We start from the raw sequence: 27,751 nt of genomic DNA on the forward strand, positions 1-27,751 counted from the left end.
AGATGCATTGAGTATCTGTTTGAAGTTACTTTTCTCTGACTCAAGAAAACGGGACTACTGTGAATATTTGACCAATATCTTGCCACTTCTGAAAGAAGACTAAGTAATTCAGTAAAAAATTCCAGTATGTCCAAGTTTTTTGTAGTTGAAGAACAATTTAACTTTTTCATAACATATATGCTGTCTGCTCAATATGGGAATGCATCCAGTAGCATTTTACAGAAACTTGATTACCTGGATTTCCCTTTTATTTTGAATCATGCAACATTTCTGGGTGAGCCTCACAACGGCTCAGCGATTTCGTTGATAAATGATTTATCAATCGACCAATTAACAGGTGGACCCGAGCTGCCCAGAGTTCAGCTCTAGGTTTGGATCTACGGAGCAGTCCGTAGAGGCGGAGTTCTCCACTCTAACTGTCGTCATGCACAAAGAGAGTTTCCTGGACCTCAAGGACTTCGCCAACAAGTTTCTTACCAGGTGCCTTATCTTTTCATCCTTTATGGAATCTTATTGTTGGCTTATTTTTCTAATATGATCTGTTTTGTTTGTTAAGCTTAGTGACTATGGCCTCACACTGGCCTTAGTGTCTGTGCATGTGAGGTGGGGGTAGCGGGGACCAACCCTATCTCCCATATTTCATGATACGGTACATGTTCTTACGCCTTTGCATACAACTTCACATTCTATCATTCCCAGCTTTATAATTGTTAGGGTTATAGGAGGTGTCCAAACGTGACTGTCTGTGTTCATTTTCTATGTGCATGTGAATTGCTTTTTGAAATTGGTTTGGGGAGTCAGGCTTTAATTATGTTTGCGGAAGCAGCAAACATATAGTTTTCCTGCAGATATTCTACCAAAACGCAGGAAAAGCTGGGGCTGTACCAAGCTCTCTACATTTCCAGCTTTTTGATTGGCCACATAAGGGCTTTTCTCGGGGATACGTCACATGTGAACCTATCAGCAAACGCTTGCTCAAACCGGGATCCAATGAAAACACAGATGACAAAGCCTTTGGCTGTGAAATACAGCTTTTCGATTGGCCGAAACTCTATGCTTGTCATCGAATAAACCAATGAACGCACAGGATTGAAACCGGCCGGGCCACCTTGAGCAACATAACGTTATAAGGTAAAATAAATCGGTGCAGAATCATGTCAAACCACGTAGCATGGTGGGGAGTGACACGGCCTCACACGCTGAAGGCCGCAGGATCGAGTCCCGCAGGGTCACTTTTTTTATTCCCCATTTTAGATATGTATCTTGTATTTACAACGTTTTCATCTTGCGAACAGGGCATCGTTCGTTTTACACGCCTGTTTCAATTTTTTTCTTGCACTCAAAAGACGTGCGGGGCGTTACGGTCGGTCGGACGGTCCGTGTGGGGATTTTTCCTTTCTTTTCCCTTCGCAAACATCCTGCATTTTTTTCAAAAATGTTGCCTTTCTAGTTTCTTTAAGATTTAACTTTTAATATCTATGAATAGAATATTCTGTGATTGTGCCTATTTCTGGATGAATCCACGCTTAGTACATGTAGCTGTTTATTTCAACAAAATGGATCCATGTTCTTTCAATTCCTTTTTTTTTGTCCCTGACATCCTAATATTGTTTCAGCCTGTCATCTGGGACAGAGGAGGATAGAAAGAAGGAGGACAAAACAAAGACAACAGAAGAAGATGAATTGAGCACGGAAAAGAAGACAGCAACTGTTAGGGAAGAAGAAAAAGAACCTGCTAAAGGTAAGTTGAAAAGTAAATAATTATCCATTATTACAAGGGACAGGGGTATTTAACTGCGAAGCGGTTAACTTGGTTTCTGAATCATCCTACTGTTACTTGTTTTGTTTGTTCATGGCAAACATGAAATATCTTTCTTCCAGAGGATTCATCAACAGTAGTGCTGCCTACAAATGTTGTGAGGATGACTGTAGCCGCTAGACTGGGCAACCTGGGCATCCTGCTGTGTGATAACTACCACACACTGGCACAGATCAACATCAAAGGTACTGCTGTAACAGTAACAGTAACTATTACATCTGGGTTAGCTAGACTGTTAGATCTAGGGTTAGTCAGACTGTTACTTAGATCTGGGTTAGCTAGACTGTTAGGTTGGGGTTAGCCAGACTTTTAGATCTAGGTTAACTAGACTGTACATGGATTATATTTACTCCCGTTAGGTCTTGGTTGGCTAGACTGTTAGATATTGGTTAGCTAGACTGTTATTCATTAGATCTGTGTTAGCTAGACTAGATATGGGTTACTAATAGATAGAATTTTAGATCTGGATTAACTAGACTGCAGAGACTACATTGTCTTATACTAAGTATGTTACATAAAATTTTTATATTTTTCAGGACTGGAATCCAACATCCTTCAAATGAGAAGAAAGACTATAGTCCGAGCAAGGTAAGGATGTTTGGGCTTTCAAGACTTTTACTTAAAAGTAAAAGTTAGGATAATCATAGTGACACATTTTCTATGTTCATGTAAATCAATGCAATATAAGAAAAAATCAAAGAAAGCTTTGAAAAATTCATATTTTCCAGACTGGAGGACCTTTTGGTGCAAGACAGTGCACAGAGCACTCTATATCCTAGGGTAAGTAATGTAATTGATTAACCTTTATTCAGCTAATAAGTAGTAATCTGGGACCAAATTAGTAAGAACTGAATAAGTAACTCATTTTTGTATTAGTTTTATACTACATGTACTTCCTGTTACAGATTATTGTGGTAGGTTTGTTGTAACGAGTTTATGGTTATGAAAGCCCTTTGTATAGCAGTAGTTCAAATCATTAATAAATCTTTAGCGTACACAGATATGTTTGGTTTTATTTACAGATCTTATGCATTGAGGATGAGGATGTATTTAGCATAAAGGTGAGTCCAGGTCTTGTTTTCTAAATCTTCATTAGCATGATTATTAGACAAATGTATATTTATGTACTAATTCAGTTCTATTGAATCAGCAAGATTCCATTACAATATGAGACTAGATGGTGAATTTTTAGTATGTTTGCATCTTTGAACTTTGTAGTCATTTAGCTACTTTGAAAAAGTGTATCATAATAACTTAACGATAAGATAGCATGTTGGTAACTCTTGTTCTTGGTCACCGTATTTATCACAAAGAGGACAACAGTGGTCGTTGAAAATTTTATCTGACGTGTGTAACCTTTGATTTGTGTTTGAAGAAAGTTTAGCATTGTAATTATGTATCTTTGACGATGAAAAATGTAATTTTGGGATGATTGCATCATTTCAGCTCTATAGAAGATATACTTAGTCTAGTAACCACATTCAAACCCAACTGATGATTTTACTTCATAGTTTGTAGCCTACGACCAGGCTGCTGAGGCTACCCCACCCATAGGTGCCCTGGACTATCACTGTAAACTCAGGCTAGGGAGGCTGCAGCTAGTCTATCTGCCCAAGTTTGTCACAAATGTCACGGTAAGTGGAACAAAGGCACTCCTTTGAATAATCTAGATTTAGATCTTTTTTTTATTTCTATTTTGTCAGGGCAGCTTCATTCTGTATGGAAGAGATCTGCAAATCAGTAACAGTATCAAAGAGCTCTGTTTCAAAAACAGCACTTGAAAGTAAGAGTGGACATTTGATAATTTAGATTGATATATGAGGTGCATTTGGTCAGTTGATTTACAATAATTATTATTATAGCAAAATTTAACTGCCATTGCATATAGTGACAGAACCAGTTAAGAGCAGTTTCAACTAAATAAGATACTTATACAACTTACAAGACAGACGTTTAGAAATTGAATCACAAAGTGAAAGTCTTGATAAATTTTACAGTATGTTGCCTAATTTTTGCAGGATTTCTTCAGTCCCTTCAGTGCACCAGCTGTTGCCACCCAGGCTGTCGACACGGCTCAAACACTCCTTCAGCAACAGGTAGGAGTGTGTTATCATCTCATCTGCAATATATAATTATCAATATCTTAAAGAGTTCCCAAAGAAAATCTTAACTCTGGACTCTTTGTTCTTCGACTAATATGTATAATTATGTCAACAGCTATTTATATCCTCAGGTAGAGTATTTGCTTTTTACTGGTGAACAACACCCAAATACATTTTTTGGTTAGCAATTGGTTCAAATTCTCCTCTCTAACATACCAGAGACAAATAGGCACAAAAATGTTAGACACATGTGCAGTCATTCTGTTCCACTAGTTATCCTGTTCCAATAATCACTTTTCCTGCTGTTACGTCTCATAGTAGCATATTTCACATTGTAGTGCCACATGTTTTCCATAGCTTTTTTACAGGTTTGTTAGTCAATTAATTTGGACTAACCATTGTTACTGAGCTGTCAAAGCTTGCTGACTGTACTGTTTTTTTGTCAGGCTCAATAATCTGCTGTATTTTGCAGAAAGGGATAGAGGTCATGAACTCAAAGAAATTCAGTGTTTGAAACTAATCATTAAAGTTCATCCATTGCCTACCTTGTTAAAATGGGAGCAAAGAAGATTGCTGGCTTCCATTTTGCTAGTGTCTGCCATACGTCATGCTGATAGTGTTTCATGCTTGCCTCCCATTCATGCCTTCTGTGATATCTGTGTGTACATTTCTGTACGACCTTGTGACGACCTCAGGCCGAGGAGATGGGCACGACCTTGGGGGTTGTCACACCCTCCGTCGACGACACCGTAAGACAAACAGAACACTTTTCACAGATTTGGGTGATGGTTTGCTGGTGATCGGTCCTGAATTCTGAATCTTTTTTCATCACTTTTGCGCAAAATTGCACAAACGTTTTTTTTTTTTTTTTAATTAGTAGTAAGCATTTTCAAAACTACTTGAATACATAAAAATGATTTCTAAAGCTCAATTTGAATGTTAAAGGAAAATGATTTTTAGAGCTTAATATGAATGCTAAAGGATGTGGTAAATGCAAACAAGTATCAATGCATGAACAATGAAATCATTGGCTTGACAAAGGGTTCCGTGAAAATTCAAAGTTGATACTGTTGCCCAAATCCCCTCAGCAGACTCCACTTGCAATGCTTTGTGGTGCAATTTATCACAAATCACATTTTACCAATATTATATGCAGTGATTCAAAATTCATGCATGAGTGTTTCCAAATTGAATGTGACAATTAAACATACCAGATGAAACATTTTCCTTGATTTTCAAACGTATCAACTTTCACAGGACTTATCTTTTTCCAGAACGGAAAATAATCGTAATGATGCTTGATATGAATTGATACGAAATTTGCTTCAAGAATTCGAATTCTAGTCAGAGCCTTTGCCACTAAAAATGAGTTAAGTGAAAGACCTAACTGAAAATTTTATGTTCTCAAAACCATACACAATTAATTTGTCCCTAAAGGTCAAAGATGTTGAGGATAGGGGTCATCGCGTGGGTCTCCACATTGACATCCAGGCTCCCGTGGTCATCCTACCGGAAACGTCCACCTCTCCGGATGCCTTGCTGGCCCGGCTGGGTGACCTCAGCATCAGGAACAGCTTTGTTCTGGAAGAGAAAGTGCCTGTGGACAAAATCATCGTCAACCTGAGCTCCATGCAGGTGTCAAGGTAGGTACATATAGCTCTGTCCTTGGTGCTGAAAACATGACCAATACAGAATTGAGTAACCCAACGGTTATCTTGTCTTTAGAAATCAAAGAATAGGTAATTGGGTCTTCGAACATTCGAATCTGTACTGCATCAAAGACGTCATAACGAGCTCCATGCAGGTTTCAAGGTAGGTAGTCCTGACCTTGGTGCTGAAAACATAAGAGTTAGGTTCATTGGATATAAACCAATCTTTTCTTTGTGTTACAGGCCTATAAACACACGTAATGTTGTTTCAGGGAGTCAAGAACACTACCAAAAATGATTTGTTCTTATTTTGCTTACCCCATGGACAATTCTTATATGAAGAAAAAATATTCTTGCAGGAAGAAAATTGAGAATAAAATTCAAGCAAAACGAGAAACCAAAATTTTCTTTAAAGACATTTAAGCAAAATCTTCTTATTTTTTCTTATAATGCAAGAAAAAAATTCTACAAATTCTTGTTTTTTTCTAACCAGATTCAACTCTTGAGAAATACAAGAATTTGTTTTCTTCCTGGAAGATAAATTTTCTGTGAGGGAGCAAAACAAGATAAACAAGAAAAAGCATTTTAAGAAATACAAGAAAACAAATCTCAAATTTTCTCAAAAACTTGACAAGCAAAAATTTGCTTGCCCCATGGACAAGCACATTTTTCTAAGATTTCTTGGGGACAGAATAATTTTCTTCCTAGAAGAAAAATTTTCTGTGAAGAAGCAAAGCAAGATAAGCAAGAAAAAGCATTTTTGGTAGTGAAGTTACTCAACCTTCTCCCTTTTGCCTTATTCTGTAACCAATAGAAAATTTAGTGAGCAAAAGGTTATCTTGTCTTTGGAAATAATAAAAAACTTAAAGTTTTGCAATATATCAAGCTATACTATACATTCAGTCAATGACAGACTCAATACAAACATTATTGAAGCTATTGTAACAGTCTGAGATTAAGTTTTGTAAACAATCAGATATTTCAACCATGCAGTATCTGCTGTATATAATGAGTTACCACATCAAAGACTGAGACTGCCTGAAACATCTGACCATTGAAACTTCTTATACCCTATTGGTAAGGTTTTGCTCTTGGGAAAGGCACGTAACACTTTTTTTACTTCACTCATGTGTAAATGAGTACTACCTCATGAGTGGATCAAAACTTACAGTCTGGTCTCTGGGTTGACATCTTGAAAAGGTGATAGTCACCTTTTGTCCAACCTTCCAGAAATGTTGTGAAACTATATAGATGAACAAATTTTTGGACTATCAATTCCCTCATAAACTTGATGTCAAAATCTTTTATTGGCATTCTGTTGTTTAACTTTTAGAGCCAAATTTGGAGACCAGCAGGCTCTGAGTGCTCAGCGACTACTACTGGAGCCAGTTGGTCTCCATGTGGAGGTCTGCAGACTACTACGGGTGGGGAACAATGGTCTGCCTCAGATCAGCATTTCAGGAAAACTGGAGAACTTCAAGGTACTGAATACAGCATGCTTGGTCATTATAAGTCACTAACATTGCATACTCCACAATCACATTCAAAAGGCTTCTTTCTGTATCAATCATTGTACTTTCCAAGTATAGTTATCCCAGCCTGTCTAGCATATCTATTATTAGAGTGATATAGTACTTGGAAGATGGAATAACTAATTTTGTAAGAACGTGGCAATTTTATTTATTGTGCAGCATAAAATATTGAGTCTCTTTGTAGATCACCTTTATTTGGTGATATGGTAATCAATCATAATCTTTCTTTAGGCCATTTGTTGGTGCGCTTTAAAATGTTGTGGTTTGGTAATCAATGACATTGCTTTTTGAGGACTTCTATCAGTCACCTTTACAAGTTAATAACTTGGTTGTCATTAACATTGTTTCCTTATGTCACAGATACACCTTGGTCAACCTGATCTGAAAACAATCTTTGCTATATTGTCAGGAGAGGAAGACAATGAAGGTAGCAACCCTATTTAAATAACAGACTGAGCTATGCCATGACTTTTCTATGACATTGAAACTAACTGTTTAGCACATATCATACCAGAGCATTGTTGTTCTGTATCTAGTCAGTATAACTGCCCTTTGGTGTAACACACCATCTTTGCAGGCATGTGGTGTGGAATCAGCTGGTTCTATTACATTAAACAACCTGTCACATCTAACCTTTGCACATTTGTCTGCATTTTATCTGCAAGTATTGGTGGTGTATCAGGTACAATTGTATCCTGCAGTCTTTAAAGGGTCCATTTGAACATCAATTGATTTTCAAAAACTTTTAGATTGAACATTTTCCAATAACTTCCTCCGACTACCTGTTCTACACCACATGTTGTAAAATCTGACACATTCTGTCATGAAATCTTTAAAAAATCTATTTCAAATATATGAAAGAAAACTCTTAGACTAGATGTTTACTATGTTTTACTGAATGGCATTGTATATTCTTTACAGGCATTGTTGAAGTGGATACTACTGAGCAGCAGTCGGAAGAAGGGGACAATGAAGGTAACAATGATAACCCACAGCAGTCAGGCACTCAAGACGTTCCACAAGAGACAGCCCAAAGTCCCATCATCAGGACCAAGCTGACCTTGAACTTTGACATGGATGGTATGGACCTCATTCTGTACAAGCCCAGCAACACGGAATCCATCTTCTACTCTTTGGACCAAGACGGCTTCTCGCATTTCCAACTCCACGGGATTTCAGCGGACGTCGAGACTAGGGACGACAACACGATAGAAGCGAGTTTCTTCCTCCAGATGGTCATGCTTGACGACATCAGACCTAAGTCACCTCTTGCTGTTAGAAAGATGATCTACCATTACAACAAGCAAGGCACGTCCAACGACACCATTGAGGAAACGCAGTCGGGAAATGACAACACGGAAGATAAGGAAAATGGGAACGTACCGCCAGTCGTGCTGACAACGTTGGATGTTGTGGACGCTGCGTCAGCTCTGAAGTTGCACAAACCGCTCGTAAAGATGACATACAAACAGGATAAAGATAGACAGGATGTTGATATTACTTTGGAGGGACTCCGAATCAACTTGTGCATACCCTACCTGCTTGCTGTGGCAGAGTTCTTTGCAGCGGGAAACACCAGTCAAGACGACAGCAAAGAAAGGTAAACATCTTAGAATGATATGAACATTGATAACACACCCACTTGAGACAGAATAGACTTTCTTTGTTTCATATTAAGATTTTTTGCAAGAAATCATTCTGTTTCAATTATTTGCTGCTTTTCAGCTAACTTGTCACATCATTTGTAAATAGTTGCCACGTCATTCTGTTACTACATTATCATTATGGATTTTTCTCTTTAATGTGGCCATGCAATTTACATCCATTTTCAAAAGCTTGTTGCAAAATAAAAGACTGATGTAACATAATCATTCTGTGATAAAGAAATGTCAATATATAGATTCGTCATGTAGTAGCAAAGATATTGTAATACCCTACATCCAGAATTTAAAACTTATTCAGTACACTACCTTGTTTTGTGCCAATTTTACAGAAGCAACCCAGAAGAAGGTAGAAGTGAACCGTCCCCTCCTTCAGCTTCTCCCCCTCCCACCCCCACAACCCAGAATGCAGAACCAGGGAGAACATTCAAGGCGGTCGGACGGCTCTCCAAACCAGAGATCGTCCTTTTTGCCTACCCATCCAGCAAGGAGAGCCGAATCCTTGTACTCAGAACTGAGATTGACTTCAGCTACGAGAGGAACTCTCTTACGGACAGCTTCAGCGCAGAAGTAAACCACCTCGAGGTCTTTTCCTCTCTGTACTCCACTGTCATTCTTCCTGAAGGGAGCTGTAGCGTACTCAGGCCTTGCAACATCAAGTTCGAACGGACGGTTACCTCGCCCGATAAAGCAGAGAGGCTGTCCGCGGAAGTCGGGGACATCAACGTACACATCTCGCCAACGGTACTCCACATCGTCATGGCGGTACTACGCTCGTGGAACGCCGGTCAAGTCTTGGCCGAGTCAGATGAACCAATGAAGAAAGAACCGCTGACTGATCTATGGAGCCCCAAGGCCGTTTTGCCAAGCAAGTTCAGGAAAAAGAGGAAAACAGAAATTGGACATGGCGGCACTACAGTGATGAACAAGACACCTCCCCAGAAGTTTGTGATTGACATGGACAGTATTTTGTTTGTGTTGGAGTTGGAGGTCGGCGAAACGTACATGCCGTCGCTGTGCGTAAAGAGTGGGGTTGAAGCTGTGATGTGCGACTGGTCTTCACAGGTGGGTGCTGAAAATGATTTGATTTACTCGCAATAATGTTGTGAGTATATATATATGCACTTCAGTTCTTTAAACACTAAATAATAATGCTTGCTTTTCACTACTCTGCTGATCATACCAGATGAATTGATTCTAACATAAGTAAATAGTTTTTTTTACATGGAGACAATGGGTTCTAGTTCTAATTATGGTTTTATAGCAGGGTTCGAGCCAGCGTCCGTCCTCTGACAGAATTTTGATGCCGGGGATGGATTTTGCTCTTGTCAGCATGTAAAGATATTAATTGAACCAAGCTGATTCTACCAGTAAAATTTGGCCCTCCTTGGGGTAACCTATATTTGTTGTTTTTAAAAACAGTATTTAGTTACGAAGTCCACAGGTGGCGGATTAAAACTGCCTGTAAGTACCATCCGTTGCCTTAATACCCCAAAATACCCGATTTTTGAAAATGACAAATTTATAGGTTATCCCGCAGATAAAGCCAAATTAGTGTTAGATACTAATACAGAATTTGGCTTCCTATAAGTAACGGTATGTTCCCCTCGTCAGATGCGGATGAAGGCAGATGTCCACCTGGAGGCAACATTCCACAACGAGAAGCTTGGCGTGTGGGAACCACTGATAGAGCCTGTCATGGAGAAAAATGGGGCATACAGGCCGTGGGATATCTGTTTCAAGGTCTGGGAAAGCTTTATTTGTCTTCTTGTTTGGAAACCAAATCACCTATAACAACAATTTGAAAGTATTGTTTTGCGCTTGACTTTTTTATGTTAAAATGAGGTAAATACATTTAGTTTGTAGCTGTCAGTTGTTGAAAATGGTACATACAGGCCATGGAATATCTGTTTCAAGGTCTGGGAATGCATTTTTTTATTCTTCCTTTACAAATGTATCTTCATCATATGGCAAATACAAGTTTAGCAAAAACTGAATTTGCATGATTTTGTATGCGAGTAAAAAGCCTGAGTCAGCTTACAGATGTGCCCTGTGTGGCAGAGACTGTCATTGTTGTATAGGACTGTTTAGCTATATAGTCAAAGCTATAGTGCTAATATCAATAAGAATTTTACGATGGCCAATATTGACCAAAGGAGGCCACATGAAACTTTCATTGAATGAATGAAGACCTATATTGCACATTTTTGCCCCACTGGGCTAAGTACAGGTCACACGGTAAGAATCACATATATGTAACAATGGAAACAACCATACACATCTATATTTTTTTATGCAGATGTGCGTCTAATCTATTCTATGACATTCGACTTCCTCTCGCTTCTTGGTAATTGCATAAATGTAGCTAGCTGTATGGTTGGTTAGAGTTGGTTTATCAAAAGCTGTCAGGAATATAATTTCTTCAAGTAGATGCGATCTTTATTCTGTTTTCTAGATGTTGAATGCCCCAAGTAGGCATCTGTGCCCGACAATGTACGACTGTGAAGACTTTGGAAACATGAAGCCTGTTGACACGGTCGTGAGGACGGCCATGTACAGAGACGACAGTGACGAGTCTGAGACGAGTCCTGATGACACTGACAGCTTTGGAGACCGTGCAAGTTTGCTGGCAAGACGGCAGGGAAGTTTTCACAGAGGTGAGGTAGACTGTTTCATAATGTAACTTTGGAGAGGATGCAAGCCTAGGACAGATAACCTAAATTCTAAGGCTTTCAACAAGGATTGCAAGATCATTATGATAAATTAAAAAAAAAATCAAATCTGTTTTAAGCAGCTCCACCTTCTTTCCCCCAACAACAACAACAGTCTACATGTACATGTGTATGTCATTGAATGTTAGATGATATTATTCAGGTAACAAGAAATGTTAAAGTTTCTCAAACAACTGGATACTCTTTGTAACAATCACAAATTTTACACAGCATTCACTATCCTTCAAGTCGGTGACTATCATTTGTTAGTGGCAAATAATAGCAGATGCTTTCTGAAACATGATGGTTAAACACGATGGTTACGTAACAGTTACTCTTACATCACTGACGATGTTAAGCCATGGTCCACTTTTGATTGCACATGAAAAGAGCAATGATCCTGTTAAAAACTGAATGTATCATCTGTCTTCCCTGACATGACCATTGGAAGAATCTTCAATGAACTAAAACTTGATGGAAATTAATTTTTTCTCTCTTTCTTTTTCCCCTTATGATTTTGTTCCGGTTGTTAAACGAATCACTCCACAGATCAAGTTGACAGCGGGAGGGGAGTGGCCAAACCTGTCAAACACGTTACCATGGAGACTGGCCCCGCCCACAAGCCAGATGCAGACAGAGGGGAAGACGATGAAGAGGAGGGATTCTGGGATACGATAGAAAACGCGCTGCTGTTCTCCAGCAGCTCCGAGTCTGAGGGCGAAGAGGATGATGGGAAGGCACTTTTACCAAAGTGAGCTTTTGGGTATTAATAGTCTAAGTTGCATTCTTAAAATGTTGTTTGTTAATTAATCAAATCACCAATACATTTAAAATAATACATGCTTTTGAGTTGCATATTGCTGTTCCTTAATTAATCAAGTCAATAGATTTACCAGGACGTCTTCACTCTCTACATTGTAAGCCAATGTGCTTGGAGAAGAGAAGCCCAATGTACACTGTGTGTATTTTGTTGCATAATCTAAAAGTTTTGGATATCATCAAGTTTTGTTTCAGTTTTCTTTAGTCCATACCATAAATGTTGAGATTTCACAATGGTTTGATATTCTAAGTTGTGAACTTAAAAAATATCATTCATATTTAATAACTCTCTATGATAAGACAAATTCTTGTTCAAATTGACTCATTCATCGTTTTGTTGACTGTACGTATGATTTCAGATTTGCCCCGCCAGTTTCTGACTCTGACTCTGGAGAGGAGGCAGACAATGAGTCAGTAACGAGCAAATCCATTGACGAAGGTAAGATCACATACAATGTACATCTGTACCTAGAATTTTCTACCAGTATTTGTACCTGTACCTGATGACAGAGGTTTACAGTTAAGTTACACATCCCTACTACTGTGAACCCATACATTTTATGACCCACCCCCACAGTTGATGCCCCCATACGAGATGAGGAAGAGGAAAAGATGGCGACGTACCTCGTGCTGGACTCTGCTGACCTCCTGCAGATCACACTCACTCCTGAAGCTATTGGTGCCATCAAGGACATTGCAGAGGTACATGGAACTCAGGAGTGTGTGAGACCTGTCCAGTATTTTACATTCGTGAGAGATCTACATGCTATATTGAGGTCCTCATATTTTTGTTACCTACAAAAGGTAAAGAAAATTATGACCTTCTACACGTATGACAGATCTTAGACTTTATAATAGATCCTCCAGCGCTATAGTGTATTGGTCAGCAAATAGTATTCCCACAGAGTTTTTGTACCTGAACAAGATGAGCCAAAAAGCAGTAACTCAAGCTACTAAATATGATTTTGGAAATGGAAAGACATTTCAACAACATCCGTTGTTTTTTGTCTTTGACGCTGGAGAAATCTTGTTGGAGAGAGCTTATATATATATAATCCTATCTGTGAATTGATATGCAAAAGAGGTGTGTTGTAGGTGATGGAAAATGGTGGATTAGGATCGGAGCTGTTAGCACTGAGTTTGAATTTTTTTTGTATCTTTCTTTGTTCCGTTCTTTGTATATGACAATTATTTTTCCCTGACAGGCCTTCTCAGCTGGACCGTCCAAGCCGTTCAAAACTGGGAAACCAGAGTTCCCCTCTGTGGAGATAGAGAACAAGCTTGGGTTCCACCTGACTGTTCATGTCCACCCTGATCTGCAGGTATACATGGATGTTGCAAATCTTAGTTTGCCACATAAAACATGTTTTGACCTGGATAGAAGATCTGCTATTGAAACAATCATTGACAATGTGCACTTTTAGAGATTGGTCAATGTTAGCTGGTCCAAAAGCCCTGTCCAATATGATTCTTTGCAAGTAAAAATATGCAAAGAGTCTTTGGCGACTTTTGAATCCAGCGATTAACAAATGCCTGGTGAGTATGGCAATAATATTGTGTGAACCTGGGACTTCAAAAAAAGGAAATGCAGACATAAGAAAAGAGAAATCTATCTTGTTGTTGGTATGTTGTTGTTTTTTCATGATATCTGGCACCTTAGTTTCCATCACAGGAATAATTATTCATTGATTATCAAAATACATCCTAAATTTTGTACCAGTGACACTGTTATTGGATTGGCATATTGAATATAGCTTACTTCAAGTGCTGTAAAATTTAATCTTCTTTGAAAAATGATTTTTTTACAAGATGGGAAGCTCGATTATAAGTTTTAAGTTTGTTGTTGTATTTTATTACCAGATAGAGGAGGTGAAAAGTGAGACCATTACCATCCTTCATGAGGAGAGAACAATAGAGGAAGGAGAAGAGGAGGGAGACACTGTAGACTGCTTTAAGAACCCATTTAAGTCTAGGTGAGTGAAAACATAAACCCTGAACATTCTTCCAGACACTCCTTTAAGTCTATATGGAATATGAAGGAAAACTCAAACAATATTTGCATAATGTATTCAGTACTATGTTTAAAGACATTTACATGTACATGTACGCCTTTCGACTAGAGGCATTGACCAATGAAAAAGCATTTGACAGATTGCGCTAATGAATTTGAAATACAAACTAAGAAGTTCAACAAATTTCTTTAAGTTTTGTTTGTCTATTTTGATATTTCAAGATGTTAGAGTATGATGATCATACTTTAACATCTTGAAATATATTTCTACTGATGAACCCAAGGCGTATCAGTAAACTAATCTTGATGGTTGCTCTGGTGGAATATTTGAATGCAAAGGAGACTGAAATAAGAACTGATCATGATATGTCTAATACATTTCACAGTTCACATGTATACACATTGTATACACGTGCCGGTATACTACAATTTTAGGTACATGGTAGAGTACATGTAATGTCAGGCAGTATGCCTTGCATCATCAGATTTGTGCTAATTTTCATATTGTTAGGATTTTGTACGATCATGTAGTGATATAGTCTTTGGGATAAATTTTGCTTTAGGCCACACCAATTTAATTTCTTGGTTCACGGATTTTTTCATAAAAAATATGGAGCGAGAGGGCGAAATAAAAATAAAAATAAAAATTGTAAAATGGTTGGGGTAAAGGTAACGGCTAATCCAAAACATAAAGAAAAAAGTTTTCAACTTGAAAATTCAAGTACAAAAACACTATTATTGTACAGTAACAGCACCTGTACCCATTCTTTAAGGAGCTTATATATAAAGGCCAATTTGCTACACCAGAAAGTTGCTGAATGGTTTCATTAATGGTGAAAATTTGCTGAGTGGTAATTTTTATTTCAATTTTTTTTTCCAAAAAATAGGAGCGAGCGAATCCGTGAACCAAGAAATTAAATTGGTGTGGCCTTATCATAGTTTACACAACAGTCACATACCTGATACGTATAGTTGCCCATTTCATACAAGTTGATCCATACAATCCATAGGTTGTTGTAGTTAAAGTGAAAACAAGATATAAAGTGTATTGTGAGATACATGTATTTCTGCTGCACAAATCAAGTCTTTTATTCCACAATTATGTTTTCATTATTATTTTGTATTACTCAGCATTGTGCCTTAGTTTTGAAAAAACAGTTAGCTGTTTGTTTGTTTTATTTGTTTTGCTGATTGCATGTTTCATAACGTTCCTTGTTACCAGCGACCCCCCACAAGCCATGCCTCCTGATCCCACTATGGAAGCCCTAGGTTTTCCAGCAACCCCTGGTGATAGTCAGCTGCTGCCATTTGGCCCTCCCCAACCACATGTATTGTAAGCATGGAATGTAGTTCTTCAGGACTTGTACAACCAGGAAAATTTTTATAATAATAATAATTTTATTCAGAATTGCCTTGCTTTCTGTTAGTACATTTGAGGAATTTTAAGAAAATTTATTGAAATTTGATTTGTTTTGGTTACTTGGTAAACAAGAATTTCATTCAGCACACAAAAAGTCACACCTCTTTGAAAACTTAGTACTACATCATTGGATTAGTCCAATAATGATTTCTACCAACACAGATAAACTTCCAAGTTAGTACTACGGTGTGGCTTTTCTCCGAGGTTGACATTGGAGCTCTTTAAGCAGTCATGTTAAAATACCTTTACTTACGGAAGCAAACTTTCAAATTTGACAAAAATATACCAAAAAGCCTTTGAATTTCTCTGTTCAGGTCTAAATTCAAAGAAACCGGTTGTACAAGCCCTGGAATTTGTGTGGAAACAGTGCCGTGGTGGTTTGGTTTGAACGCTTTCACTTCCCCTCAATGTTCATCCACTTCAGCTCCTCTCCATAGTTTTAGACATGCCTACTAACATTGCAAGCCATAGTGAAGCCACAGTGCACTAGAGAATTGAATTATGCTTTACCCCCATTTTACCACTATCATGCCATATGCCTACCGGGGTATAAAAACTATGGTAGCACACAGTTTCCTTGGTGCACTGTTCATCAACTCTCTCAGCACTTTGCCAACTTGCTGTTTTGTACTGGTTGTTGTATATAATTTCTACATGTGTAGCACTATTATATATAATTACTGTAGTTTTTGCATTTTCTTATCATATCTAATATCTGGTGTAAGGCATTACCATGAAACAAATATTTGTAACCATTACTTTAATGATAACCATGTACAATTGGCATGTTCATTATGGTCACAGCATAAAAATATACCTCAGAAGTTTTTAATTCTACCGCTGCATCATTCCCATTCTGTTTTTAGATCATATACTTGTATTTAAAATGCATTTATCAATATGTAATGGGAAAAACAGTGTGCGGATTCACAATTTTTCACTTCGAAATATAGTATTTGTGAAAAAAATTTACATTCATTTTGAGAGAATCATGATTATCATTTTTTTTTTTTGCAATTCCTTACTAGCTGGGTTCATAGACAAAAACAATTTGAGTCGTGTACAATCTGATTCTCATAACTAAAGGAAAGCCTTGTGAGGCCTTTGTCAATGCAGTTAAACTAGTACATATACCTACTAATAGTATAACTGAAAAGAAAACAGCTTCCAAAAGGAACTTCACCTAACAGAATGCATGTTCTAACTTGTATACTTTTTTTACAGAAAACCAAGCCACAGTAGCAGCAAACTAGCCTCAGCCTTTGCCAATGTTGGAAACTTGGCCCTCCTGTCGGGTGCCTTTGTCTACAATGTGGGTCTTCAGAAGAACCAGCCGGTGAAGACTAAGGACCACATCAAACTTGAGGTTAGTCTTTCAACCATACCTGTTCAATCTTCTTCTTCTTGTTGAAGGAGTAACGGATCCGGTAACCAACTCGGCACTCTTTCCTCAAACATATCTGATAAAGCCAGTTCATTGCACGATCATGTGCATGATATCAGTAAGACCTTTTATATTTACGAGGGGCGTGCAATAAGTAATGGTCCTGACCCACTTCCAGTTGTCTGATCTAAATGAAATTTTGTATGTGTAATAATTCATATCTCTATGGGTTATGTTGCAAAAGACAGCTCTGAACTAATTGTGGTTTCTGATTTACTGGTGTTTGAACTTAGTCAGGTGCAAAATGGACCAGGTGTGAAATGGAACCAGTTGAGTGTCGCGCAGTGATCCGGTTTTTGTATTTGAAAGGACGCACACCAAAGAAGACTTTTGATGAAATAAATGAAACTTTTTTTTTTGATTTTATTTTATTTTGCACTTTAAAAACAATCATAAATACAGCAAATTAAAGAAAACAACAGAACGTGCAAGGGGAGAGAAAAAGCCGTGTGGCTTATACAACCTCTACCCCCTTCAAACTTTACAAATCATAATGCTATTAAATGAATATGAAGACCATACATCAAACCATAATAAATCAAATAAATCAAATGAAACCCAGTGATCATCATGACGCAACAAATGATCTAGCTAAAAAAACTGAAGCAGACAAAACTGAACATGATCTACAGATCATAAAGAAATAAGTCAAAATCATTAACTTATGGTGATGATGCCCCATCATATGACCTTGTAAAACGCTGGCATCCTGAATTCAAACGTGGCTGGAAGTCTGTGGAAACAGCTCCCAGACCTGGTCGTCCCTCTTGTGCCATTGATGAGGCATCAGTTGGAGGACCAACCTGGGGTGTCCTACAAAATCGGTGTCCAGAGCTGCATCAAACGATGGGAGAAATGCATAACTCTGGGTGATTCCTATGAAGAGAAAGACTAATAACTGTGCCAAGTTTCATTAATCTCCTGCTATGGGAAATGGGTCAGGACCATTACTAATTGCACGCCCCTCGTATTGCATATTTTCATATTTCTCTGAAATGAAAGCCATTTGAATCCATTTTTATTCTGTTGGCTATTGTGCAAAGAAGTCAAACCTTTACTCACAATCATAGTTTCATTTAGCTTCTTGGCAGTAAGAGGGGAAAAGGAGGTTTTTGAGGTTGCTTCAAGTTGTTGGTGGAAACAATTCGAGTACAGTTATTCATTCAAAGGAAACACATTTGTGACATCAATAATTAACACAAGCAAAAGTTTTCAGACTTTACAGTACCTGGATGACCCATTCCATTTTTTGTTTGCTGTAGGTTCCAGGTTTCGACCCTCTGCAGATTTCCTGTAGACGAGCAGGATCCTTCATTCACCAGCTGACTCCCAGCAAGGTAGGACTGACAAACAAATAAACAAACAAATAAAAAAGACAAACAACTCGGGATCTGGGGGTGTATTTATATTTAATCTTAAAATGTACTTTAAATTCTTTCATCTTTGGCTTTTATTATCTGAAAAACCCTCTACTAGTTAAAGGGAATGGCATTGTTTTTCATGAAATCTCATCGATCTGTGTTGGTAGTAATCATAGTACAATGCTAAACTTTCTTCAAACAAAGGTATAACGTTACACAGATCAAATGTTCAACTACTGTTATATTCTTCAGGATCAATACTAGTAACCAATTACTTCAAAACGTAAACTGGCGAGGATTACAGACAAATGATCTTGCAAATACTTTCACGTCAGCAATTAGTCAGACTGGCAAGGAAGTTAACAATGCCTCTGTTTAGTGATTGCAGTAGTGCCCTAGCTGATGTTGTTTTGTTATGATTTTTGCTTAGGAGAATCCTATTTGTTAATGCTAGCCTTTAGGTAAAGTACAATGTACTAGGTACATGCCCAATGTTTACACTGTTTATCCCATACATGTACAGAAGAAGGCCTACAGTGTTGTCTGTGATGTGGAGATCAACCATGGAAGGAGGAGAATCACTCTCAGGTCACCACTACAGGTATGGTTTAAACCCCATCACTACTAACCACTGCTGTAACCAATTAGAATTCAGGGCTCGAAATTCGTTTGGGGGATTAGGTGCACTGGTGCACCCAGCTTAAAAAATTGGGTGCACCAAAAAAATTTTGGGTTCACCACTTAAATTTAAGTAATAACCTAATAATAAAACTCAGTTACAAGCTATCAAATTCTTAAACAAGTACCAAGACAGATATTTTTATCATTTTTCTAAAACTCAGATCTCAAGAATCCAATACTTTTATACTTTGATATCTTTACATTACATAAACCTAAGAAAATATTTGGGTGCACCCTGTGCATCCACAGAAAATAATTGGGTGCATAGCTCCACTTTTGGGTGCACCTGGGTGCACATGCACCCAGTATTTCAAGCCCTGGAATTTGTCATAAATGTATGTAAGTCCTTAGCAGAGAAAAGTTTATTAAGCATTCTGACTAGTTATGTTCAGTCTGCCTTTTTATTATATTTATCTTCACAGAAGGAAAGCAATTATTAATCTTCTAAAATTCTTCCGCATTGTCTTTACTATTCTCCAAATAAGTAAGGTTAATAACCTGGACTAGACAGCTACCGCTATGTTATCTGGAGATGTAGCAGACGCTCTGTGGTTTTTCATTACATAGTCTAGCAAGTGGTAGGACAGAGCTAGAAGGGCAGGTCACAAAATATGACAAGATTAGTCTGTATAAGAATAAACAGAGGAGTGTGTTACGTGAGAGACCATGAGAGAGTAAACAGTGTGTTTTTCAAATGTTACCTTCCTTGTTTTGTTAAGGTTGCTAAATGTCATACTTTCCTTTTCCGTTTCTTGACATGTCTTTCTTCTTGTCTATTCTAGGTCAGCAACCAGCTTCCGGTATCCATGGTGATGACCTGTGACCTGTCCCTCCTCCCTGATGCAGAGGATGGTTGCTATGAGACTGATGACAACAAACGAGCCCTGCTTGGTTCTGTTACACCTGGCCAGACTTGTCCGGTACCCCTGTTTGCTGCTTACCAAGCTGCACTGGAAATCAGTCCCGAAGGAACAGAGTAAGGCAGCATATTGTTTTTGATTGATTGTTTGTTTTGCATGACCAATAAATCATCTATCTATATAAGACACCAGTTTTGTATGGTAAGACAAGACAAGCTGTATAAGACCAGTTACTGCAGAAAGGACCCTTTTCCTCCATATGATCTTTAAGGCACCTCCGGCTTAATGTCCGAATGAAAGTCATCAATTTCAACATAAGTCAAATGAGAGAATAGGTGTTAAGTGCATTGCTGTGGCCTGTTAGAAATTATTTGAACCCCAAACCATTAGGTTCTAAGCCCCAGCAAACCTAACTAGAGGATGACATTGCTATTATTGTATTTACAGTAGGTAATGCAAGTGGAAACCAATTTTCACCTCATGCTCGTCAGGCAATTCATAACTAGGAAACGAAAAGGAAGAACCTAATACATGATCACTATGATGAAGAGTAATTTTTAGATTAAAAGAGGTTTTTGTTTCCTTTTTGTTATTATTCATACAACCATCTCTTTCCTTGGTGCTGAAAATGAAAGAGTTCTGTCTAAAGAATCTTATCCAAATAACCAGCTATAAACATTGGATTTGAGATTGATATCCTCATCACACGCTCACAAAATATTGTCTAGCACATGCAAATATTCACACTTACAATTGCTAGTGTTGAATATTTGAATCTACCTACAGCATAAGTTGATATTGACCATAGTCACTTTTCATGGTGCTGAAAAAGCAGTGCTTGTTAGCTGGTGATATAGCTAGTTTCTAACTTTACCAAAGCACTTTAAGCCTCATACTTTTTTTTTAATCTCCAAGATAAAAGGAGGCTGTTTTGGTCTGTTTGTCTTGGTGTGTGTTCAGAATTGTTATTGCTGGCCTGGCTCCAAATTTTTTCCCAGGCTGAGTTGTGTTTGGAGACTGGAAGGATTCTTAAAATTTGTTTGACTGATAGGACATGAAGAGTGGCCCATGGCCAGAAAGTCAGGAGCCCAATCATGTATAGCCTGGAGTCCAGCCTTGTTTGCTTTGTCCTGCTCCCAAAGTACTTGAGTAGCGACCTTCGGGAGCGGAACAAAGTGAACCAGGCTGAACTCCAGGCTTATCATGTGCCCTGGGGTGTATGGGATGTACATGGTTGTTTTATATTTTGTAGAGAAATTTACAAAAACTGACATCTTTGATTTCTTGTTTTCTAGGCATGTTGCTGCTGAGGAGTCTTTGAATTGGCAGGATGTAGCCAGTAAGAAGGCAGTACAGACTATCGCATGTCAACCAGAGGAGTCGGGGGCAGCCATGTTTTTCTACAATGTAACATGGGAAGCCTCTCCCATAAGAAGGGTGGCTCAGAGGAACATGAGCAGTTCTCCATATGGTACCCTGTGTCTCTATTCACCAGTGGTGCTTCACAACTATCTTCCATATGAGGCAAGTATTATTTGTAAAATTGAAGGGGCTGTTTGGTTGAGGGGGCTGTTAACTGTGTAATATTTTGGTGCTATATTTTTGTGGTTCAGAGCCTTTTTCATTTTTCTTCTCCTGTAGTAGTGTGTTCCTTGAAATCCCCTCATTCATTTAATGCTGAAAATCAATTTTGGACATACCATTTTGGGTTTAGACAAATCTGGCATAATAATGATCCAGATAAAGACGATGACACAATGACAATGATGATGATGATGGTAATGGCAATTATGATAATGATGGTGTTGATACTGATGACCAAAATGATGATGATTATGCCAACAATGATGATGACAACAACGATGATGACCATGATAATGATGGCAATGATGATAATTGTTGTAATGATGATGATGATGATGATGATGACAATGATGACCATGTAGAATGTCTAAAAAATTTGTGTATCCCCACAGGTTAATTACACAATAGGGGACCGTCCAGAAGTGACCCTGTCTGCCGGGGTCAGTGTCCCCTCCTGTAGTCTGGACATGGAGAAGAACCACAAAGTGGATGTCCACCTGAGGGGCTACCAGGGGCTGGACTGGTCAGGGACCTTCTACATCTCTCTGGACATGGACGAATATGAGATGGTAAGAAACTGCAATGGATGAATTGATGCATGATCAGAGTGGGTGACTGAGCAACTGGCCAAACAATTATTTAGTGAGTGAATCAGGGCTCTAGCCAGCGTCCGTTTTTCCGTCAATCTTCGTGTGACGGAACAATTTTAAAACTAATCCGTCAACTTTGACGAACAAAAATCTGATAATAGCTTCTTGGTGGATGCTACAGGCTGCTTGGGGACGATGTCCACGGTCGTAAAAGCCACACACTGTTTGTTTTGCTATTGTTATGATTGTTGACAATGTGTGTCGGTGCCCTTTTGCGTACAATAATCTCATTAAAACCCGTTTTTAAAGATCTCAGTTCAGTCTCTCTAACTCCTTGAATAGTGTTTTCGCGACAATGGGAATTGGCTGACGGAAAAAAAATGTCGAGCTGGCTAGAGCCCTGGAATGAATAAATCTAAATAAGGACTAGAAATGGACCAAAAGCAGTTCTGTAAATTTTTAAAGCTGTGTCCTCACAAAAATTCTGACATGAATGAACTTTATTGCTCAACATTTGCACAAGGTACAATGTATGGCAATTAATAACAACTACTAGCTGATAACATTCACTTGTTCCTTTGGCTCATGTTTCTTTTGTAACAGTTAATTACATCAAATAATAGTATAGACTATTTGGTTTCAAAATTCTTCTTGCACCAGATGGGTCATAGGATTCTCTGTTTTGATAGCCCTAAGCTTGGACCACACAACTTTGCAATCTCTACAGTAGGTGGGCTAGTCCACCGGAAGTACATGTACATGTAACGCTAGTTCACCTTTATCCGCGGGGTAACCTATATCCGTTGCTTTCAAAATCAGGGTATTTAGGGCTATCATGTTGACGAAATGTGAGTTCAAACTGCTATACTTTGAAAATATTACAATTTGAAACAACCATCCGTCGACTTGATATTCCTTAATGCGCTGTTTTGAAAAACAACGGATATAGGTTACCCCACGGATAAAGGTGAACTAACGTTATGTTCAACTACCATTCTACCAGTCTCATGAGAAAAATATTGCACAATGCTAACTTGAGCTCTGTACTCCTTTGAAAATTTTGTTCCAGGTTGTCATGGAAACCACAGATGTGAAGGGAGAGAAGAAACAGATGGCGCTGGGAGTGCACACCACTGTTGGGGGCAGCCGGGATGTCTTCCTGTATGCACCGTACTGGCTGGTCAACAAAACAGCTCTGCCTGTGGAGTTCAGGGTAAGGAGGTCAAAGTTCATGTGTTAAAAAACTATAGGGTCATACAATGTAGGTCAGAGGTCAGCAAAACAGCTCTACCTGTGGAGTTCAGGGTGAGGAGGTCATAGGTCATGTGTAAAAAACTATAGGGTCATACAATGTAGTTCAGAGTTCAGCAAAACAGCTCTACCTGTGGAGTTCAGAGTGAGGAGGTCATAGGTCATGTGTAAAAAACTATAGGGTCATACAATGTAGTTCAGTGTTCAGCAAAACAGCTCTACCTGTGGAGTTCAGGGTGAGGAGGTCATAGTTTTAAAAAAATGTGTAAAAAGACTAAAGAGTTGTACAATGTAGTTCAGAGTTCAGCAGTACAGTGCTCTGTGTGGACTTCATGATCAGAAGGTCATAGTTCATGTCTAAAAAGACTTTAAGGTCATATGATGTAGTTCAGAGTTCAGCAGTACAGTGCTCTGTGTGGACTTCAGGATCATCAGAAGGTCATAGTTCATGTCGAAGAAAACTTTAAGGTCATATGATGTAGTTCAGAGTTCAGCAGTACCTTGTTCACTGTGGAGTTCAGAGTAAGGTCATTGTTCATCGGGAGGAAAGTCCTAGGTCATAGTTCAAAAGAACATTAGTCCAAGGGTCACAGTTTAGGGGTAGGATTAATTCCTAGGGTTATAGTTCAGTGCAAGAAAAGTCTCAGATCATAGTTCAAAGGTAGAATAGTCCTATTGTTATAGTGCAGAGGTAAAGCCTTTCAGCCAAATTTCAGAGGTTTTAACATGACTTGCGTACTTCTGACTTTTAAAGTCTTTGGATATCTCGGTAGACGTGAAGAAATCTGATCAGAATTCCTCCTTGTATACTATATCATGTTATATTATCATTAGTACAAATTCTGAAGTTTCCCATGGGCAACTAGCTGTCTCAGACTGATACTAATCACTTGTTGTCTTACTTACAGGGTGCAGGGAGCAGCACTGTTTATCAGGGCAACACCACCAACGATCCTGCTCTATTCAGTTTCCACAGGCACAGGAGAAAGAAGGTGAGCACAGGATTTGAAAACACCAGATTCATTTTAGCAGGCAGAAAATTCATGAGAAAATCATGCATATTCATATTGGTTGAACCTGTCTAAAGCAATTCTTAGAATAAATCAAGTGAAACAATACCAAAGTCAGTGAAGCCTTACTTTCAATTACTATTTTCTTGAAGCATTAGACTTTATGGCAGTTATTTTGCTTCCTTGAACAATTATCTATGAGCTTCATATTGATTTAAGTGGCAAAGGGAAAAGTATTTCATTCTCTTCAGAATATATTTAAGATTTGTTTCCAATAGGTTTGTTATAGGTTCATCCAAAAACTTTGTAACAATTGTGTAACTGCAGTATGCCAATACAAGTTTGACAACAACAACAAAATTCTAAATTTCATATTTTTTTAAAACTTAACCAACTCTTATAGACGAAAAACATTTGCTTGACAAAAACAAAAGAGAAACTACATTTAAAGAGTTTTTGAAATAAATCTTAGTGTTACAGTTAGAATCTTGCTCTCTTTATTAGTTTAAATCAATTGTGTTTCCCTTTTGTCCCCCTAGTCATGGACAATGCTTCTCTGCCACTCGGCCAGAAAGAGAGAAACCATAACGTGGTAGAACATCCCAGAGACTTTCACTATACACTATAACTACTGTCTCTCTCTGAGTTGTTACTTGTTTGATGTCTTGTGTGATGTTTCAGTTTTGACTGGTTTGATTGTCATAACACATTTATCAATGTGCTGTTATGTTAAGTGAATTTTTGCTTTTTTGATATCTTGTATGTCTCTAAGGTTTGACTTGTTTGATGCGCTAGCACTATAACATGATCCGGTCTTACTCCTTTGTGTTCTTGCTTGTTTGATACCTCATCTGCCTCTCAGTTTTTACATGTTTGATGCAATAACTCTTTAATATCTCAAGTGTCTTTCTCTGAGTTTTCCCTTGTTTGATACGGTGTGTTTCCCTTAGTTTTTACTTGTTTGATGCGGTATAACAGTAATGCTCTGTCTTGCTATATGTTTTTGTTTGATACCTCGTGTGCGTTCACAGTTTTGATTTGTTGGACCAGCTGCTTTAGGACAATAATGTTCTTTCTCTGAGCTATTCTGTGTTACCTTGTTTGTGTGCCTTGTGTATTTGTCTATCAGCTTTGGCTTTTTTATCCTCTGTGTGTATTTATGTTTGTGTGTGTGTGAGTGTGTGCGTGTGTGTGTGTGTGCGGGCATGTACGTTCGTGTGTTTTTGTGTGTGTGTGGGGGGGGGGGTTGTGTTTCACATGGCTCTGGGTTCCAAAAACCTTCAAATTTATTCAAGGACCTGTTAAAACTGCTCCACCATAATTCCATGTTGTGACACACATAATCGATTTAATATTAAAATGCAAAACTTTCAACCCTTGATAAACTGCTTCTCACCACCCTTATCTTGCCTTCACCCTCCAAACCTCCTATCAAAAGATGGGAAGTTTAGCATGTGCCTGTGTAGAGAAGGCAGAAAAGAGAATACGTCCGGTAAGAATAGTCACAGTAAAAGCTTTAATAATGCTGCATGTAAGAATAACACCATTTATGTGGCAATGCTGGAGCTTTGCTGTATAATTATTATGGTGCAAGGTGATTGGAAACAAGGTCATTCTCACTGGTATTCTTTCTTTTTTAATTTCCATAGTCAACATCTTTTGATAGATGCAAATCTAAGGCTGGGAAAAGGTTTCTTCCAGATGGTGGCAGTAGTTTGGAAGAGCAAGCCTAAAAGAACATGCCTAAAATGCAGTAATCAACAGTTCATCAACATGATAGCTACTAATATTCAATATTTATTGAATACTAGCTAGGGTGGCCTCGGCCATTAAAAGGTTTCCTTATCTTCACATTATTTTAAATTTTTATAAAATTTGTGCCCTCTTTTTTAGGTGATGGTGTCTTTTCATTTTTGGCAATTTTGGACTAAAGCACAATATTTCAATGCTTCTTAAATTTTTTCCCTTTTTTTAAACTTCATTTAATTTTTTAAGATGCGGGAAAATTGGGCAAAAATGTATCATTTTGAGAATCTTTTAAAAAGAACAATATATTGAATGACGTATTTGTGAAAGTTATTAAATTGAGTCACAAATATATTTTTACCTAGAAGTCATGGTGAAAAGTAAGGAAAAATGTTTTACTTAAACACATTGATAGCCTTGTCTATTGGGTTGTAGGCAAAGATGCGAATGTTCCGGTCAAAGTGGTCATCTGCCATACCACTGGACACAGTCGGACATGCAGGAGTGGTCACCTGTCGGGACAAGGACAGTGGGAAAGTCTACCAGGTAAATAGAGATCACCCTGTATATAAGCACACAACATCAAACATCATTTGTGTTTGGGATTGATAATGTAACATATGGACATAGTGTTCTTAGACATATTGATTTTTCCTAGTGCAGTCTAAACTACATGACATATTTGTACTTGTCGCAGATTGACATTTCTTCACATAACCACAATTCCCTGTCCTAACAACCCCGATGTACTTTGGGGGTCAAATGCCAGCCCTGTGAGTAACAGGCTAGAAATGTGCCTCACAGTGTGTAACAGGCTAGCGGATGTGCCACACTGTGAGTAACAGGCTAAGATGTGCCACACAGGGATGTCGATCTCGGAGATTCGAGAACAAACCTTGAAAAGAAAAGGGGGAGTAGTGTAACAGCGGTGTTTAAGTACCGCCTACCGTCCTTGCCCAACAGCTTTGAGCTTTTGTGGCGACAGCGATAGCGGTCATGATTTGTAATCTGCCGCCATTGTAATCATGTCGGCATGTTTGTATCTTTCTGTTCTTACTCGCCCCTCTCAATTTCTACAATGCCATTCGGACGTGCGAGCGATAGGCTAAATGAATTACATTCCTGGCATTCCTGGATAGGCGTTGTGTCTTTGAAAAAGTCACTTTCAATGACTTTCCTCACTCCACTAATGTTTGAAAACTAGTACGTGACTTCTGTTGGCAACTGGTGAAATGCAGTGGAAAAAATGAGAGGGATGGGCTCCACCTTCCAATACCATGCTCTTAGACACAGTGGATAACCCAGTGCGCTACATGTATGGCAAAGAAAAAGCAGACAGCCTTTTACCTTTGGGGGGAAAATGCCATGTACACTGAGACTCTTACATAACCATTATTGTTTTATCGACACCAACGTTTCAGCGTCTGTCACCTTCTTCAGGGAAATTCTCACTGGTTCACATTGTACTGCAGAACAGGTGTTGCTGCTCACAGTTCAAAT

At 38.4% G+C, this 27,751-nt stretch overlaps 2 protein-coding genes across 7 annotated transcripts in view; both read left to right on the forward strand.

Moving 5' to 3' along the window:
• Positions 1–63, forward strand: part of LOC118408734 (vacuolar protein sorting-associated protein 13A-like) — a 27,632-nt gene extending 27,569 nt beyond the window's left edge. The window contains exon 31 of the mRNA XM_035809585.1: positions 46–63. Within this exon, the coding sequence (XP_035665478.1) occupies positions 46–63 (18 nt within the window). The remainder of the gene's footprint in view (positions 1–45) is intronic.
• A 280-nt stretch (positions 64–343) lies between these two features.
• The window catches only part of LOC118408737 (vacuolar protein sorting-associated protein 13C-like), a 45,262-nt gene continuing 17,854 nt past the window's right edge, over positions 344–27,751 (forward strand). For 3 of the 6 annotated variants that reach the window (XM_035809589.1, XM_035809588.1, XM_035809592.1), the window contains exons 1-32: positions 344–480; positions 1,617–1,741; positions 1,882–2,004; positions 2,356–2,407; positions 2,548–2,599; positions 2,842–2,880; positions 3,331–3,453; positions 3,838–3,915; positions 4,617–4,670; positions 5,359–5,564; positions 6,904–7,051; positions 7,463–7,529; positions 8,024–8,702; positions 9,096–9,828; positions 10,378–10,506; positions 11,219–11,420; positions 12,024–12,225; positions 12,653–12,732; positions 12,871–12,995; positions 13,499–13,615; positions 14,154–14,266; positions 15,527–15,637; positions 16,949–17,090; positions 18,431–18,505; positions 19,053–19,130; positions 19,993–20,186; positions 21,366–21,594; positions 22,047–22,223; positions 23,314–23,457; positions 24,404–24,487; positions 25,944–25,997; positions 26,687–26,797. In XM_035809589.1, coding sequence (XP_035665482.1) covers positions 425–480; positions 1,617–1,741; positions 1,882–2,004; positions 2,356–2,407; positions 2,548–2,599; positions 2,842–2,880; positions 3,331–3,453; positions 3,838–3,915; positions 4,617–4,670; positions 5,359–5,564; positions 6,904–7,051; positions 7,463–7,529; positions 8,024–8,702; positions 9,096–9,828; positions 10,378–10,506; positions 11,219–11,420; positions 12,024–12,225; positions 12,653–12,732; positions 12,871–12,995; positions 13,499–13,615; positions 14,154–14,266; positions 15,527–15,637; positions 16,949–17,090; positions 18,431–18,505; positions 19,053–19,130; positions 19,993–20,186; positions 21,366–21,594; positions 22,047–22,223; positions 23,314–23,457; positions 24,404–24,487; positions 25,944–25,997; positions 26,687–26,797 — 4,902 coding nt within the window. In that variant the 5' untranslated portion in view covers positions 344–424. The remainder of the gene's footprint in view (positions 481–1,616; positions 1,742–1,881; positions 2,005–2,355; positions 2,408–2,547; positions 2,600–2,841; positions 2,881–3,330; positions 3,454–3,837; positions 3,916–4,616; positions 4,671–5,358; positions 5,565–6,903; positions 7,052–7,462; positions 7,530–8,023; positions 8,703–9,095; positions 9,829–10,377; positions 10,507–11,218; positions 11,421–12,023; positions 12,226–12,652; positions 12,733–12,870; positions 12,996–13,498; positions 13,616–14,153; positions 14,267–15,526; positions 15,638–16,948; positions 17,091–18,430; positions 18,506–19,052; positions 19,131–19,992; positions 20,187–21,365; positions 21,595–22,046; positions 22,224–23,313; positions 23,458–24,403; positions 24,488–25,943; positions 25,998–26,686; positions 26,798–27,751) is intronic. The other 3 variants (XM_035809590.1, XM_035809593.1, XM_035809591.1) reach the window with 3 other exon arrangements.

Source organism: Branchiostoma floridae, unplaced genomic scaffold (genome assembly GCF_000003815.2).
Source record: "Branchiostoma floridae strain S238N-H82 unplaced genomic scaffold, Bfl_VNyyK Sc7u5tJ_377, whole genome shotgun sequence".
In the NCBI taxonomy this organism is placed as follows: Eukaryota; Metazoa; Chordata; class Leptocardii; order Amphioxiformes; family Branchiostomatidae; genus Branchiostoma; species Branchiostoma floridae.